Below are 12,313 nucleotides of genomic sequence, written 5' to 3' on the forward strand. Positions count from 1 at the left end.
GGTCTATTATCTACCAATTCTAAATAATGAAAAGGGCTATTTAGTGTTTTTCTATATCTGTACTAAAGCTATAAGGAATTAATAGCCTTTGGCCTGCAGACACTGTTTACTTAATGAGGTTTTTGTTGCTACTATATAGAAACTGTGATGAGGAACTCACTCTGAAATGTGAGAAAATGTGACTGCTCAAGGGTGCAGCTAAATGAGAACAGGGTCATGTTTACAAGCTTCTCTTTTGTAAAGAACAGAGTGTCTATAACAGCAAGAGTCGACTAGTAAGAGCAAGTTGATCCAGTTTTGGATGCAACCTTGTCTTATGAAACACGATAAAACATGATTACACTGGCTTACAATGGTTGTTTAGTCCATGAATGTAGTTCCCGTAGGTCACATTAATCAGAGAAGGAAATGGCAAATTCCTTTAGGACTGACCCTGCCCAGTATCTAGGACAACACACAGCAGCTACATGGTGTGGTCTATTGTCATTTGATGTACGTCAGTCAATACCTGTAGTGCATGCCTGTGTGTGCCTTCACACACTACTGCTTATCCACTTACCTACATGCACCCAGAAACCTTCACAAAAAGTAAAAGACATAGACAACACTGAAATCTGAGTCAAAGTATATGTGAGTAAGCCCTAAACAGTCACAGCATGCCCAGCTACAGTTTATAGACCTTATCAAGGTTACCCTTGTGAGTTCACCCAATTTAACATCTCCTCCTAGGCTGCCTGTCACAATGAATATGTCTAGTAGACTTGCTTCCCTTTCATTTAAAATACTTGCCAATGCATTCATGAGAATAGAATGGTAGAAGATGAAGAATGGCATTCTTTACATCCGTCAGGGATGAAAATTACTTTTTTATTCTTGTCTGTTTGTTTGTCCCCAGGATTACATTAACAATACTGAACTGATTTTGTGCTGAAGGTGTTTGATGTTGGCCTTGGCAGAGGACTTTTTATTAGTATGATTTCACTCGTACTGTCAACACAAGAATGTCATCTGCATAGACAGCATTCAAGTGCCCACCACCATAAATTCCATACGTACTTGAGAAGCCTCACTGCCGCGTGTCAGCAGCTCTAGAAAGCTACGGGCTGAGAAGTGTCAACCTGTGACAAGTGAGTATAAGGAAAGACAAAATTCTTTCAGTGGATGAGATTTCCAATACAACAGTGGCGTGTGGATTATGGAAATACTGTTACAAAGCATGAAGTGCTAAACTAATGGCATTATGGACAAGATGTCATCTAGTGAATGTCTGTAAAACACAAATGAACACCATATGGGCAAAAAGCATCAGTCTGCAACAATGAGTGCAAATTTTGTTCGTTTTCAATAAACTTTATTTGTCCCATCCCCCCCAAATACATTACAATACAAAAGGTGATCGGAATTTCTTGTGTCAGACAATAACATTTACACAATAAATAAAAAACATGTATAAATAAAAAATAAATAAACAGGACATTATGTGCCAAAAAATAAAGACTCTTTCTGAATTGGCAGATGGCTTTCACAATGTTGGGTTTTTTGAAAACACGTACGTAATACTTGCATTCCAGGTCACAGTTTTTAGGATACAACTCTGGGTCGAGAAAGCAATGTAAACCTATAAGGATTACAGTACAGTACAATGGAGTACAATGTTTTCTTTTTTCCATAGATATTACTGGGATATATACTTATGATACCAGTTGTTCTAAAAGCTTATACCAGGTAGTGAGAGTGTAGTGCTAGTGGACTTACTTTTAAACTTGACGCCAAGTGTAAAAGTAAATCCCACCTGTAAAACCCATCTCGAATCTTGTTTGTATCCAGCTTGACATTCACAAAGGGCTGTTATTGCACTAAACAGACATCCCTCAGAAAGGCACTTTTATCCCTCCCCCACCCTCCCAAACCTCATATTCCAACAGTTTTGTTTACCAGCACATGCGGCGCACACACACACACATTCACCTACTGTACGTGAATTTAAAACAATCTTTAAAAAAGAAAAAAAAAAAAAAAAAAAAAAAAAGCTTTTGGTATCTAGTTAAAAACAAATAAAATTGAACAAGTGGGTAGTAAAAGGTTTTGCTTTCCAGATGAATTTACAAAGAAAAAAAAAAAGTGCAAAATTGTGTTGCTCCCATAGCCCCTTTAATATGCCGTGTACCACGTCAGTGAAATTTGACTATCGATACCTATTTAACAAAAAAGACAACAGTGATGTTGGATCAGAAGCAGCAATGACTCTCCAAACTTGAGCATCACCATCATCAAATAAGGCCAGGAATGTTATTTGTGCATGTGAGGTCAAGATCGTAGTGTGATCCTAAAGCTGGCTCATATAATTGTTTTCTTTAAAAAAAAAAAAAAAAAAAAAGGAAGGGGAGAAAAAACAAATGTGTGCACCATAGTCCAAAAGAGGCCAGAAACCAACCGAGGGTAGGAGGGTCTCTCTCTCTCTCTCACCCCAATCAAACTGCACTTCTTCCCAAAGCATCTCTGCTGTAAGATCATAGGTCCAGTGCTAGTCAACGGGATAAATGACCTTGCTGCCAAAATACTTTAGGAAAAATGGAGCCAGAAAGCATTCCAGCTGCAAGAATATCCTTGTTCCGTTGCAAGCAAAGAGGACTTTTTTAGTGTTTAGATACCTTTGAGAAACCATGCCTGGGTTATCGGATATCAGGGGAAGCTGAAAGCTGCAAAGTTGGGTGGTGGTTTTAAAAGATCCAGCCAAGAAGCGTGGTATTGAGTGAGTGAGGGAAGGTAATACGGAGTTTGGGTGTTCATTTAGACATCTGCCTGTGAGGAATCCGTCATTTCAGGCCATTTAGGCGATGTCTTATTTTAGGTAGCATTACCTTCCAGGTGGATACCTTGAGGCATAAGCTGGACAGGCACAAACCCTTCAGGCAGATGCTGCATTGGGCAACGTCCTGACTGCTTGATGTTCATCAAGGTTAGTCATTTTGATAATCAGCAGCCTAAGCACCAGTTGAGACAAGAATATTGCTCAGAGGAGTTGAGCAGCCTTCCATCCGTCAAACTTACGGGCATCAGCCCCTCCCAGCACTGCCTTGAGAAATGATATCAACCAGTCAGGCTGCCTACGAAAAGATGTCTGTCAACCAGTCAGGTTGCCTCTAAGGCATCTGCCGCTCAGGCAGCCTAGGAGACACAGAGCTGTGCTCTCAGGCATCAGCGTGGTGTTGGAGCAGCTGCACCACATAGCGGAGTCGGTGCCGTAGCTCAGAGGTGCAGCCCATCTCATTCAGCATGCTGAGGAGATAAGTGTACGAGACGCGTTCCCGGCTGATGTAGGTGAGCAAGTACGAGTCATCAGATGACTTGCACAGGATGAGTTTGGTGTGGTCTGTGTAGAAGTTAACCTGGAAGGATCGGAAAGACAACATGAATGTCAGAAAATGATGACTCAGTACAATAATTACAAAAAAAAAAAAAAAGAGATGATAACTGACATGTTTTTGTAACTTGTGAATTTGTTTACACTGTTGTCTTTTAGAAAGTATGTAGGACTGTACATATAGAGTTAAAGCATGTTCGAACCTGTAGAGTGCCATTGTTGAAGAGCATAACAAGAGCGTGGTCAGTCTTCACCCACTGGAGCAGTAGAGGAGGAGGACCAGAGACCTGTTCCTCACAATGCAGATCTCCACCCTGAAGGAGACCAAAAAGAGTTTAGTTTAGATCACAAGGTCACGTCAAACACTCTTGTAACTGCACAATATACTAAATATACAACAGTTACATCTTATTTTACATTCTCAAACATTCCTCATACCTCCATGAGGTTCTGTTCCATGTAGTTGGCCATTAGCTCGACAATTTGTTTCTGGCTGCGAAGCTGCTCAGGTAGAGAGTTGGCAGGGAAACTGAAGTGTTTCTTGTTGGTCAAGCAGTAGTGGACTGTCCTGGAAGAAAAACAAAAACACACAATTTAAAAATATATAATTGTTTGATAGAAGATGCCATTGCTTAACATTCTCAATTAATTATGATCAAAAAATACAAAAACAGGGAATGACTAGTTGGCCATATAAAGTGGAGAGTACGGTTGGAGCACAGTTTATGTAGGCTACTTGACTTAAGTCTTGTGCAATAGTCAAGTCCATGCACTATGTAAATGTTTACATGACGCCTTAAGTAAATACTGTAATTCTTAAGGTACTTACTTGCGTTGGTCACAAAGACTGAGATGTGTTCCCTCATTGAAGAGGACGCCAATACTTTGGTTCGACAGCTGGTAGCCAAAACCGTATTTGTTTGAATAGTCGACCCATTTAGTCACCCACAGGAAGGACTGCGGTCTGGACAAACAGGGTGGGTTCCTGGTGGCTGGAGAGAGATAAAAAAAAAAAAAAACATGTTGGTATGGAACCATTTTATAACTTGTAATGATATTAATCCCGAGTTTAAAAAAAGGGTACACAAAGTTCATGTTTATATTTCTGAAGTATGCAAGTCAGCATTTTACGAAGCGGAAGAGCCCCACAATGTTAGGAAAGCTATGAGTTTAAAAGGAGTTGGTGCTACATGAGTCAGCAGATATTCAGAGGGTTTTAAAGAAAAGGCTGAGGCAAGGAAAAGATCTGGGCGATTAAACTTGAATGATTCTGCATCATTCTTAATTTAATGCAACAGAATGTAAGAAATGGTTCATATTATAAGACCTAAGTGAGGCCGTTTTTATTTAGCATGCCATTTGGCTGCTTTTCTGCTCTCCTACCTGCAGGCATGGTGGTCAGGCAGCTATTGAGGATTTTCATGGCCGATTCAGCAACAGCTGCAGGGGTCAGGACATCCTCGCATGCTGGAGAGAAAACAAGCAAAACATGAAACATTAATTTTAAAAAAAAGTAAATAAATAAATGAATATCTTAAACATGTATTCAAAGAAGCACTAAAACCTACGTTCAGTGCTGCTGGCCATGGTGCCCTTGAAGGAGCGAGAGATTGATTTCCTGGATTCCTCCTCAGCAGGAGTCTGTTCCAGAGGCACAGAGCTGACCAGCTGACCGGTAGGAGAGGGCACCTGCACAGCAACAAGAGATGAGTCAACACACATTCATGACACGACAAACCACCAAAGTGATGCAAGGGCAGAGGTTTAAAAAAAAAAAAAAAAAAAGAAATTACTAAGAATTATTTGCATAAGCAACACTCTGCGAGTTGAAACAGCTCAGTCAGCAAAGTTGCTTTTCTCTTTTTTTAACATCTTGAGCTGTTGTTGCTTCATTGGTTTTGAAAGTTAGTTCAGGTGAAACTACTTTTAGTACCACAGCTTTCTTTTGTATGCTTGCAAGTGTGCTGCACTTTTGATATGTTATTTAGTTTCATGTCATGTTAACCACAAACTACGTTTTTAGAATTACCAGTAATCTGTTTGGGAGCTTGCGAGCATGTGGGCAACAAAGAAAATAAGGTACTTTCTACTTCGAAAAGCATGGTAGATTCAAGTACACGGTAACCATTTCCCCCGAAATTCATACTACCTGACCTAAATTGATTTGGATGTACGAAACAGTGAAATACAACCAACATACACAGGCTGTGCTACATTTCTACTCAAGTTTAAGACTTGTCTGTTGACATAATGAAGGACTTTTGGGACAAAAACATCTTACACTGCAACCTCAGTGAAACTAATCTAATCAGCCATCCTTCAACAAACAAATTTGGGGGGATTAAAGCTTTATCCATTGTTCAAATGCTCCACATCATCAGTTTCAGTGCTATTCTGAGGTAAAAATACACCAGCTCTCCAAGGTGTATACAAGTGTACATTTATTCATCCCATCTCCATTACTACTGCTCATCTATGAGCTGCTTTTACTGTTTAAGTGAACATGTTGGCAGGGTTTTAAGGTCAGTTCAAACATTGGATCCAAAGCAATTATCATTTGTAAGGGATGAAAATATGTACTTCATTTATCCCTTTTGCAGATTTTAAGACCAGTTGAGAACTGCTGTGGGGCTTTCTTACTTTCATTAGGGGCTGGGATTACCCTATTTTAACTAATTCAACTTTTTCTACAGATGCAGTGAACTAAAAAAAAAAAAAAAAAGAGAGAGAGAGAGAAGGGGATGTACCTCAGTGGGTCCCACTGTCTTGTAGCTGATCTGGCGGTTGATTGAACATTTCACGATGCCAGACACCAGCTTGGAAATGTCCTTGTCGTCTTTTTCCTCACATGGAATCTTCTCCACTGCAACAACAGCAGGATTCATGCATTATTGACACCGATATCTTTAAACTTGGGAGCATTTAAATACCTCAGAGAAATGCGCTGAGGAAACCTAAATCTGAATACAACCTGGTTGTTCGGTTTAAACTTTTTTTTTTATTATTAAATGACAGCTCCAGTGAAAACCAGATGAACAAGCTCACAGTTGCTGCATGAATGCATTTACAAAAAAGGGACAAATATGTAAGTAACTCAGTGACTTGTAGAGCGGGTGACCTGGCTCTCTACTGTGTCACTCACTTGACTTCTACACTGCTGCTTACCTTTGGCTTTCTTCTTGCCAAAGAAGCTCTTTGCCATTTTAGTGAAGAATTTCTTGGCAGGGCTGGGCGGGTGGAGCTCTGGCACCATTACACAGCTGCTGGGGGGGAGCTTATCAGGGGTGAAACCCTAGAGGAGGAAGAGGCAGACACAAAAGGTGAGGAAGATGCAAGGGGGAAGCAGGAGGCACGCAGCTTGGTCTACACAAGCACAATAGGGCACAAAGTAACTCAGTTTCCCTAAACAATCATTAATATTCAACAATTAAACTGACACAGCTTGGGGTGACGTACTTTGGTGAAGAATTCGTGGTTGAGGATTTGATCCAGTGTGAGTCTGTCGCTGGGGTTTTTCTGCAGAATGCCTGAGATGAGTTTCTGTGCAGCAGGGGAAAGCGAGGAGGGCAGGTTGTACCGAACTTCCTTTATACACTTGTAGGTCTCCTTCAGGTCGAGGGTCTCGAAAGGAGGGTTGCCACACATCAGTGTGTACCTGATGAGAAGAAAGCAGAGCAACCATTGGTCAAATCAAGTGACAAAATCAATAATTCTTCAATTTCACATTGCACATATCATGTGACATTGTTCACATGACTGGAGACGGCAAATTACTACAAATTGAAATTAGGGGGGAAAAAAAAACCACAACACTCACATGACACATCCAAGAGACCACACATCAGACTCTGTGCCGTGGCCCTGTCTGTTCAGTACCTCGGGGGCCAAATAGTTGGGAGTCCCACAAATTGTTCTGGGAAAAAAACAAAACAGGTATTAGAATATATTAAAAGCCTCATCATTCTGTTCTGTTGACGCGTCATGCTGACAAGGAAGTGGTGGCAGAAACTTTTTTTTTTCTGTAGCCGTCATTCTTCTGGTATTCCACAGGAAGGTGTCAAACATTGAAACTGTGATCTAACCGCTACATTCAACTGCCACTTGGAAACCGGTTTAGTTAGGTACTTATTGGAGGGGTGAGGGGGTGGAGGGGAAAGTGCTTAGCAGCTGACGTAATGGTTTTTGAGTCAATGTGCATTGTGAAAGCCTAGAAAATGACTACTGTAATTTTCAAGATATGGATATACCCCTCATGTGTATGGCTTTTTAAAATCAATAGGAAATCAGTATATAATTGGGTTAATAGTGACACATTTTTCCAAGAGCCATTTATCACATTTTAATCAGATATTTTTTTCCTAAGCTGAGAGATTGTGGCCATATTCCTTTAGATTTGATAATAATGAAGTTTTTTTTTTTTAACCAAATAACTCACTTTTTCCTCTGTTCGACTGTCTCCAGTTTCGCAGCCAGGCCAAAGTCTCCCAGTCGCAGTTCCATGTTCTCGTTAACAAAGAAGTTGCCTAAAAGAGACAAAAAAAACATTTGTCCAGTCAGCATTCCACAGATACCATGTTGCCTGCCCATAGTCAGGGCAGATTCCTAGGATGCTTGTGTGTACACAAACGTCACGTTTTTCGGCAATCGTCACATACCTAGTTTGAGATCCCTGTGCAGGATGCTTCTGCTGTGGAGATACTTGAGGCCGGATATGATCTGTCTGAGGTAATATCGCACTTCTGGCTCTGTGAGTGTGTGTCTGGCCTTCCAAATGTGTGCTAGGGACTGCAGAGACAAAAAGAGTAAACGGTCAATACTGCATCTGTCAGTTGACTGTACAACACTGCTGTATACACGCACACACACACCAACACTGAAATAAGGGGCCTGGAAAGTCAATTGCGATTTCATTATTAGAAATCAATACTTAAAAATAACCTATATACTGTTGTGTTTCTGATGCACCACAAGGCAAGCTGTGTACGTGCAAGCACAGGACATGAATACCTGTGCAGACTGTTCTAGAGATTTCCGAGGTCTCACCTTCCGACTGCAGAGCTCGAGGAATATGTAGATGTTTTCCTGGTCTTCAAAATGATGAGAGAATTTTACCACATGCTTGTGTGACAGGGTTTTGTGCAGCTCGATCTCATTTGTAATCTGCCAGGAATTAGAGAAATCAATCAATATGTGGACATATTTCAAAACCAAACAAATCCAGATGCTCGCCGTGAGTTCATGCAGGGTACTCTGTGTACGCTGAGAAAACAATTGAGCGTGATCGTGTACCTTGTCCCTCTGGTGTGGTTTGGACACTCTGCTCTGTGGAATCACCTTCACTGCATACATTTTGTTGGAGGAGAGGTCTGTCATCTCGTAGCATCGAGCAAAGCCGCCCTTGGGGGAGACAAACATGAGGATCAGTTAAAGCAGCAGGTTGAAAACCTGCAATGGCCATAAATAAGCTCAATCTCAATGACCCAGGGATCAATACATATAAAAGCAATCAAAATGAGCCAACTATTATTGATCCAGTTCTGGTGTGGAGGGAGAGGGTCAGTTAAACAGGTGAAGAGATCTGCATTCCAGCATTAAACATAATGAAAAGGGTTAAATCTAAGTCAGACAGACATTTTTTTAATCAAGGTGATCAGCATCTTTTGTTGCCCTGGATGTTTCTGATGGGATTCTCAAACCGTCAATCATCCCACCCAAAATGTTATGTTTACTGCTGTTTATCCATGCATTTATCCCTCCCATGATCCAATCAAGAGTATATGGGGCTTGAGGGGATGAGGGATGAGGTAGACCAGGCTGCTGCTGCATTCATTAACCGTGAAATTGACGGAGACGTTTCCAGCTCTGCGGCAGGCAGCAGAGAAGAGGGGAAGGAGGGTAAAAAAAAAGAAAAAAAAGAGAGAGAGAGCGAGAGAGAGAGCTTGGCTGCCCGCCCGACGCAGCGTATCGATGACTGGCAACATGTTGATTATGCCGCTCCATTCATACACCGCACATACGGTGTCAAGACTCATGACAGCGGCGGCACAGAGAGAGAGGCAGGGGAAACAATAGCACAGTCACACAGATGGAGGGTTTTTTGTTTTTTTAAAAACGGACTGCCAGGCGTCTGCGGTGCCGTTTTTTTTTTTACAATGCAGGGATTCTTCCCTAGGAATGATAACTCTGTGGGTTTCGTAAGGTGGTGCCAATCATGTGTGCCGCTCAGGAACTGGGCACACCTTGCGCCTGATTCATTCAGCAGTGACGCGCACAGCGGGTGAAGGGGAGGGGAGGGGAGGGGGGGTTTGTTCTCACATCCACCACGAGGTCATTCCCTTTTCACGCATTAGAGGATTTAACACACCTGGAAACAGCTGATTATGAATTACCACCATGGTCGGACCCCTTCCATGTTAAACTAAAGCAGCGACACACTACATCCATCTGTCTCTTCAAGATTTAAATACACCTCCCGAAAGATTCCGCTGGAGACGCGAGCCAATCACATGGTTAAAAATATTCATAAAGACAGATTTAAATCTTCGTACCTTTCCCAAAAGCTTCCCTTTACTGTAAGACCTTCCCGTCTTGGAGTCTGTCACCACCTGGGCCAGCTCCGGTTTGGTTTGTTCGGGTTTATTCCTGCTGGTTTTCACCGGGGCAGAGGACTGTTGGGGTCCACGCTCCGGTACAGGCTTAAATAAATCCGCATTCATGGTGTGGCACGAAATACGCTGCGCCGCAGAGAAACAACCGGTATCCATTGAACACAGCGGAAGAAGCGGTCAGTTCGTAGTATTTGTAGGCTACTTGTTATCCCTTTTTCTGTCGCTCGCTCGTTTCAGTAGCTGGTCTGGTGCGTTACGCTGCGTCCACTTCTTCCGACTGTCTCCATCTGGCGTATGCAGGCACAGAGCTCCCCGCATATATAGGCGGGCGACGTCATGGGGCCAGGGGGCGGGGTGAGACTGGTGGAGAAAGTCCAGACAATTTGCCCAGACAGGATCTCAATCAAAACATACGAGCTGCTGCACAGCAATGGTCGGGGCCTGGCAATTTTTTAATAGGCAAAATTAGGCATTAGTGAAAGTTGCAAAGCCGTAGCACATATGGTTGATCTGTTATGAATTTATCTTCAAAGTTTTAAAATTTAGAGGCGTGCTGTGACGCCACCATCAGGACTATTGTCTTGTGTAGTTGAGGACATCTGGCATTTTGTTATGTCATCATCATCACCCTAGCTGGGGCTTGAACCCACAACCTCTCACACCAAGAACCAGTTCCTAACTCACTGAGTTAATTGACTGAAAGTGACCAGTCAGGCAGCAGTTGTCAAGGAAGATTTCAAAAATTGTCAAAAATGTCAGAAATTCTGTTACAAAGGTCCTGGCACCTTCGCTGCCCGGCCCCTAATTATGGCATGCCAGAACACAGAAACTGACACCAAGAACCAGCTCCTAACTCACTGAGCTAATTAACAGGTAGGCTACTGAGACCAAGTGCGTGGCCTCACAATTAGACTCAGGGAGTCACCAGCCAGGCAGCAGTTGTCAAGGCAGATTTCAAAAATTGTCAAAATGTCAGAAATTCTGTTATCTAAACAAAAAATCTGATATGAATAAGTGAGTTGAGAAGTAGTCTTCAAAATAAAATCTCATTATTTGAACGAAACCATTAGCTCCAAAACGGGCGAAAATATAAAAGCAGATGAAACTGTATTTTCTTAGAAGTAACCCAAATAATGAAATTTATACATAGAGAAATCCTGTCAAAATGCATCTAAAGCAGATATTTGTTTTTCAAGATTAACCTGTAGTGTAAACAATGCATGCTGCCCTCTGGTGGACAGAACAAGAAACAACAAACACAACAACAAAATGGGTTTGCTACAGCACATATAACAGGGTATTGCACATACTGTATGTTCTTGTCTGTCAACCTACTGGGAGCAGACCTGATTGTAGAGTCTGACAGCAGAGGGGAGAAAGGACCTGCCATACCTCTCTGTCGTACAGCGTGGGTGAAGAAGCCTGTCACTGATGGAGCTTTCCAGGGCTCTTAAAGTTCCACGTAGAAGGTGGGAGACATTGTCCATGATTGATGACAGCTTTGCCGTCATCCTCCTGTCCCCTACCACCTCCACAGGATCAAGGCTGCAGCCCAGGACAGAGCCGGCTTTGTTAACCAGTTTGTTCAGTTTCTTCCTCTCTGATGCTGTGATGCTGCTGCTGCTCCAGCATAGCCTACCCTATATAAGATGGCAGATGCGACCACGTCATAAAAGGTCCTCAGGAGGGTCTCCTGCACTCCGAATGACCTTTGACCCTTCTTATATAGTGCCTGAGTGGTGACAGTCCAGTCCAGTTTGTTATTTAGGTGAACACAGGTACTTGTATGAGTCCACTATCTCGATGTCCATTCCCTGGATGTTCACTACCAACTCTTTTGTTTTACCAGCATTAATCTGGTGGCGGTTCTGCTGGCACCAGGCCACAAAGTTCTGGTTCAGCTCTCGGTACTCCTTTTCGTCTCCGGCTGACTCGTCCGAGAACTTTTGTAGGTGACAGTTTGTTGTGTAGTAGTGAAGTCAGCTGTGCAGGTGAAAAGAAGAGGGGCCAGAACGTTCCCCTGTGGTGTCCCCATGTTGCAGACCACCGTGTCGGACACAAAGCCTTTTGTCCTCACAAACTGTGGCCTGTTAAAGTCAGGAAGTCCAGGAGCCATGCTGACAGTTGGTGGTGTACTCCTGCATGGTTCAGCTTGTCCTTCAGGAATTCTGGTTGAGTGGTATAAAATGTAGGCTACTGGAGAAATCATAGAACATGTTTCTACTGAGAAATCATCACCATTGCTGGGTCTTGAACCCACAACTTCTCATACCAAGAACCAGCTCCTAACTCACTCAGCTAATTGGCTGGAAGGGAAACCTGCTGTGTAGCCTAATAAATG

At 42.5% G+C, this 12,313-nt stretch overlaps 1 protein-coding gene across 1 annotated transcript; it reads right to left on the minus strand.

The window, feature by feature from the left end:
* Positions 1-2,006: 2,006 nt before the first annotated feature.
* On the minus strand, positions 2,007-10,267 carry plk3 (polo-like kinase 3 (Drosophila)). Its single transcript, XM_085804757.1, has 15 exons — positions 9,913-10,267; positions 8,654-8,761; positions 8,408-8,524; positions 8,020-8,149; positions 7,800-7,887; positions 7,182-7,277; positions 6,821-7,019; positions 6,530-6,656; positions 6,112-6,227; positions 4,933-5,053; positions 4,748-4,831; positions 4,194-4,356; positions 3,803-3,932; positions 3,568-3,678; positions 2,007-3,389 (listed from the first exon to the last, which is right to left on the minus strand). The coding sequence occupies exons 1-15, from the start codon at positions 10,126-10,128 to the stop codon at positions 3,192-3,194; spliced, it is 2,004 nt and encodes a 667-aa protein (XP_085660883.1). The 5' UTR covers positions 10,129-10,267; the 3' UTR covers positions 2,007-3,191.
* Positions 10,268-12,313: the final 2,046 nt, after the last annotated feature.

The sequence above is a fragment of the Trachurus japonicus genome, chromosome 17 (genome assembly GCF_045865225.1).
Source record: "Trachurus japonicus isolate A0001 chromosome 17, Traja_1.0".
NCBI lineage: Eukaryota > Metazoa > Chordata > Actinopteri > Carangiformes > Carangidae > Trachurus > Trachurus japonicus.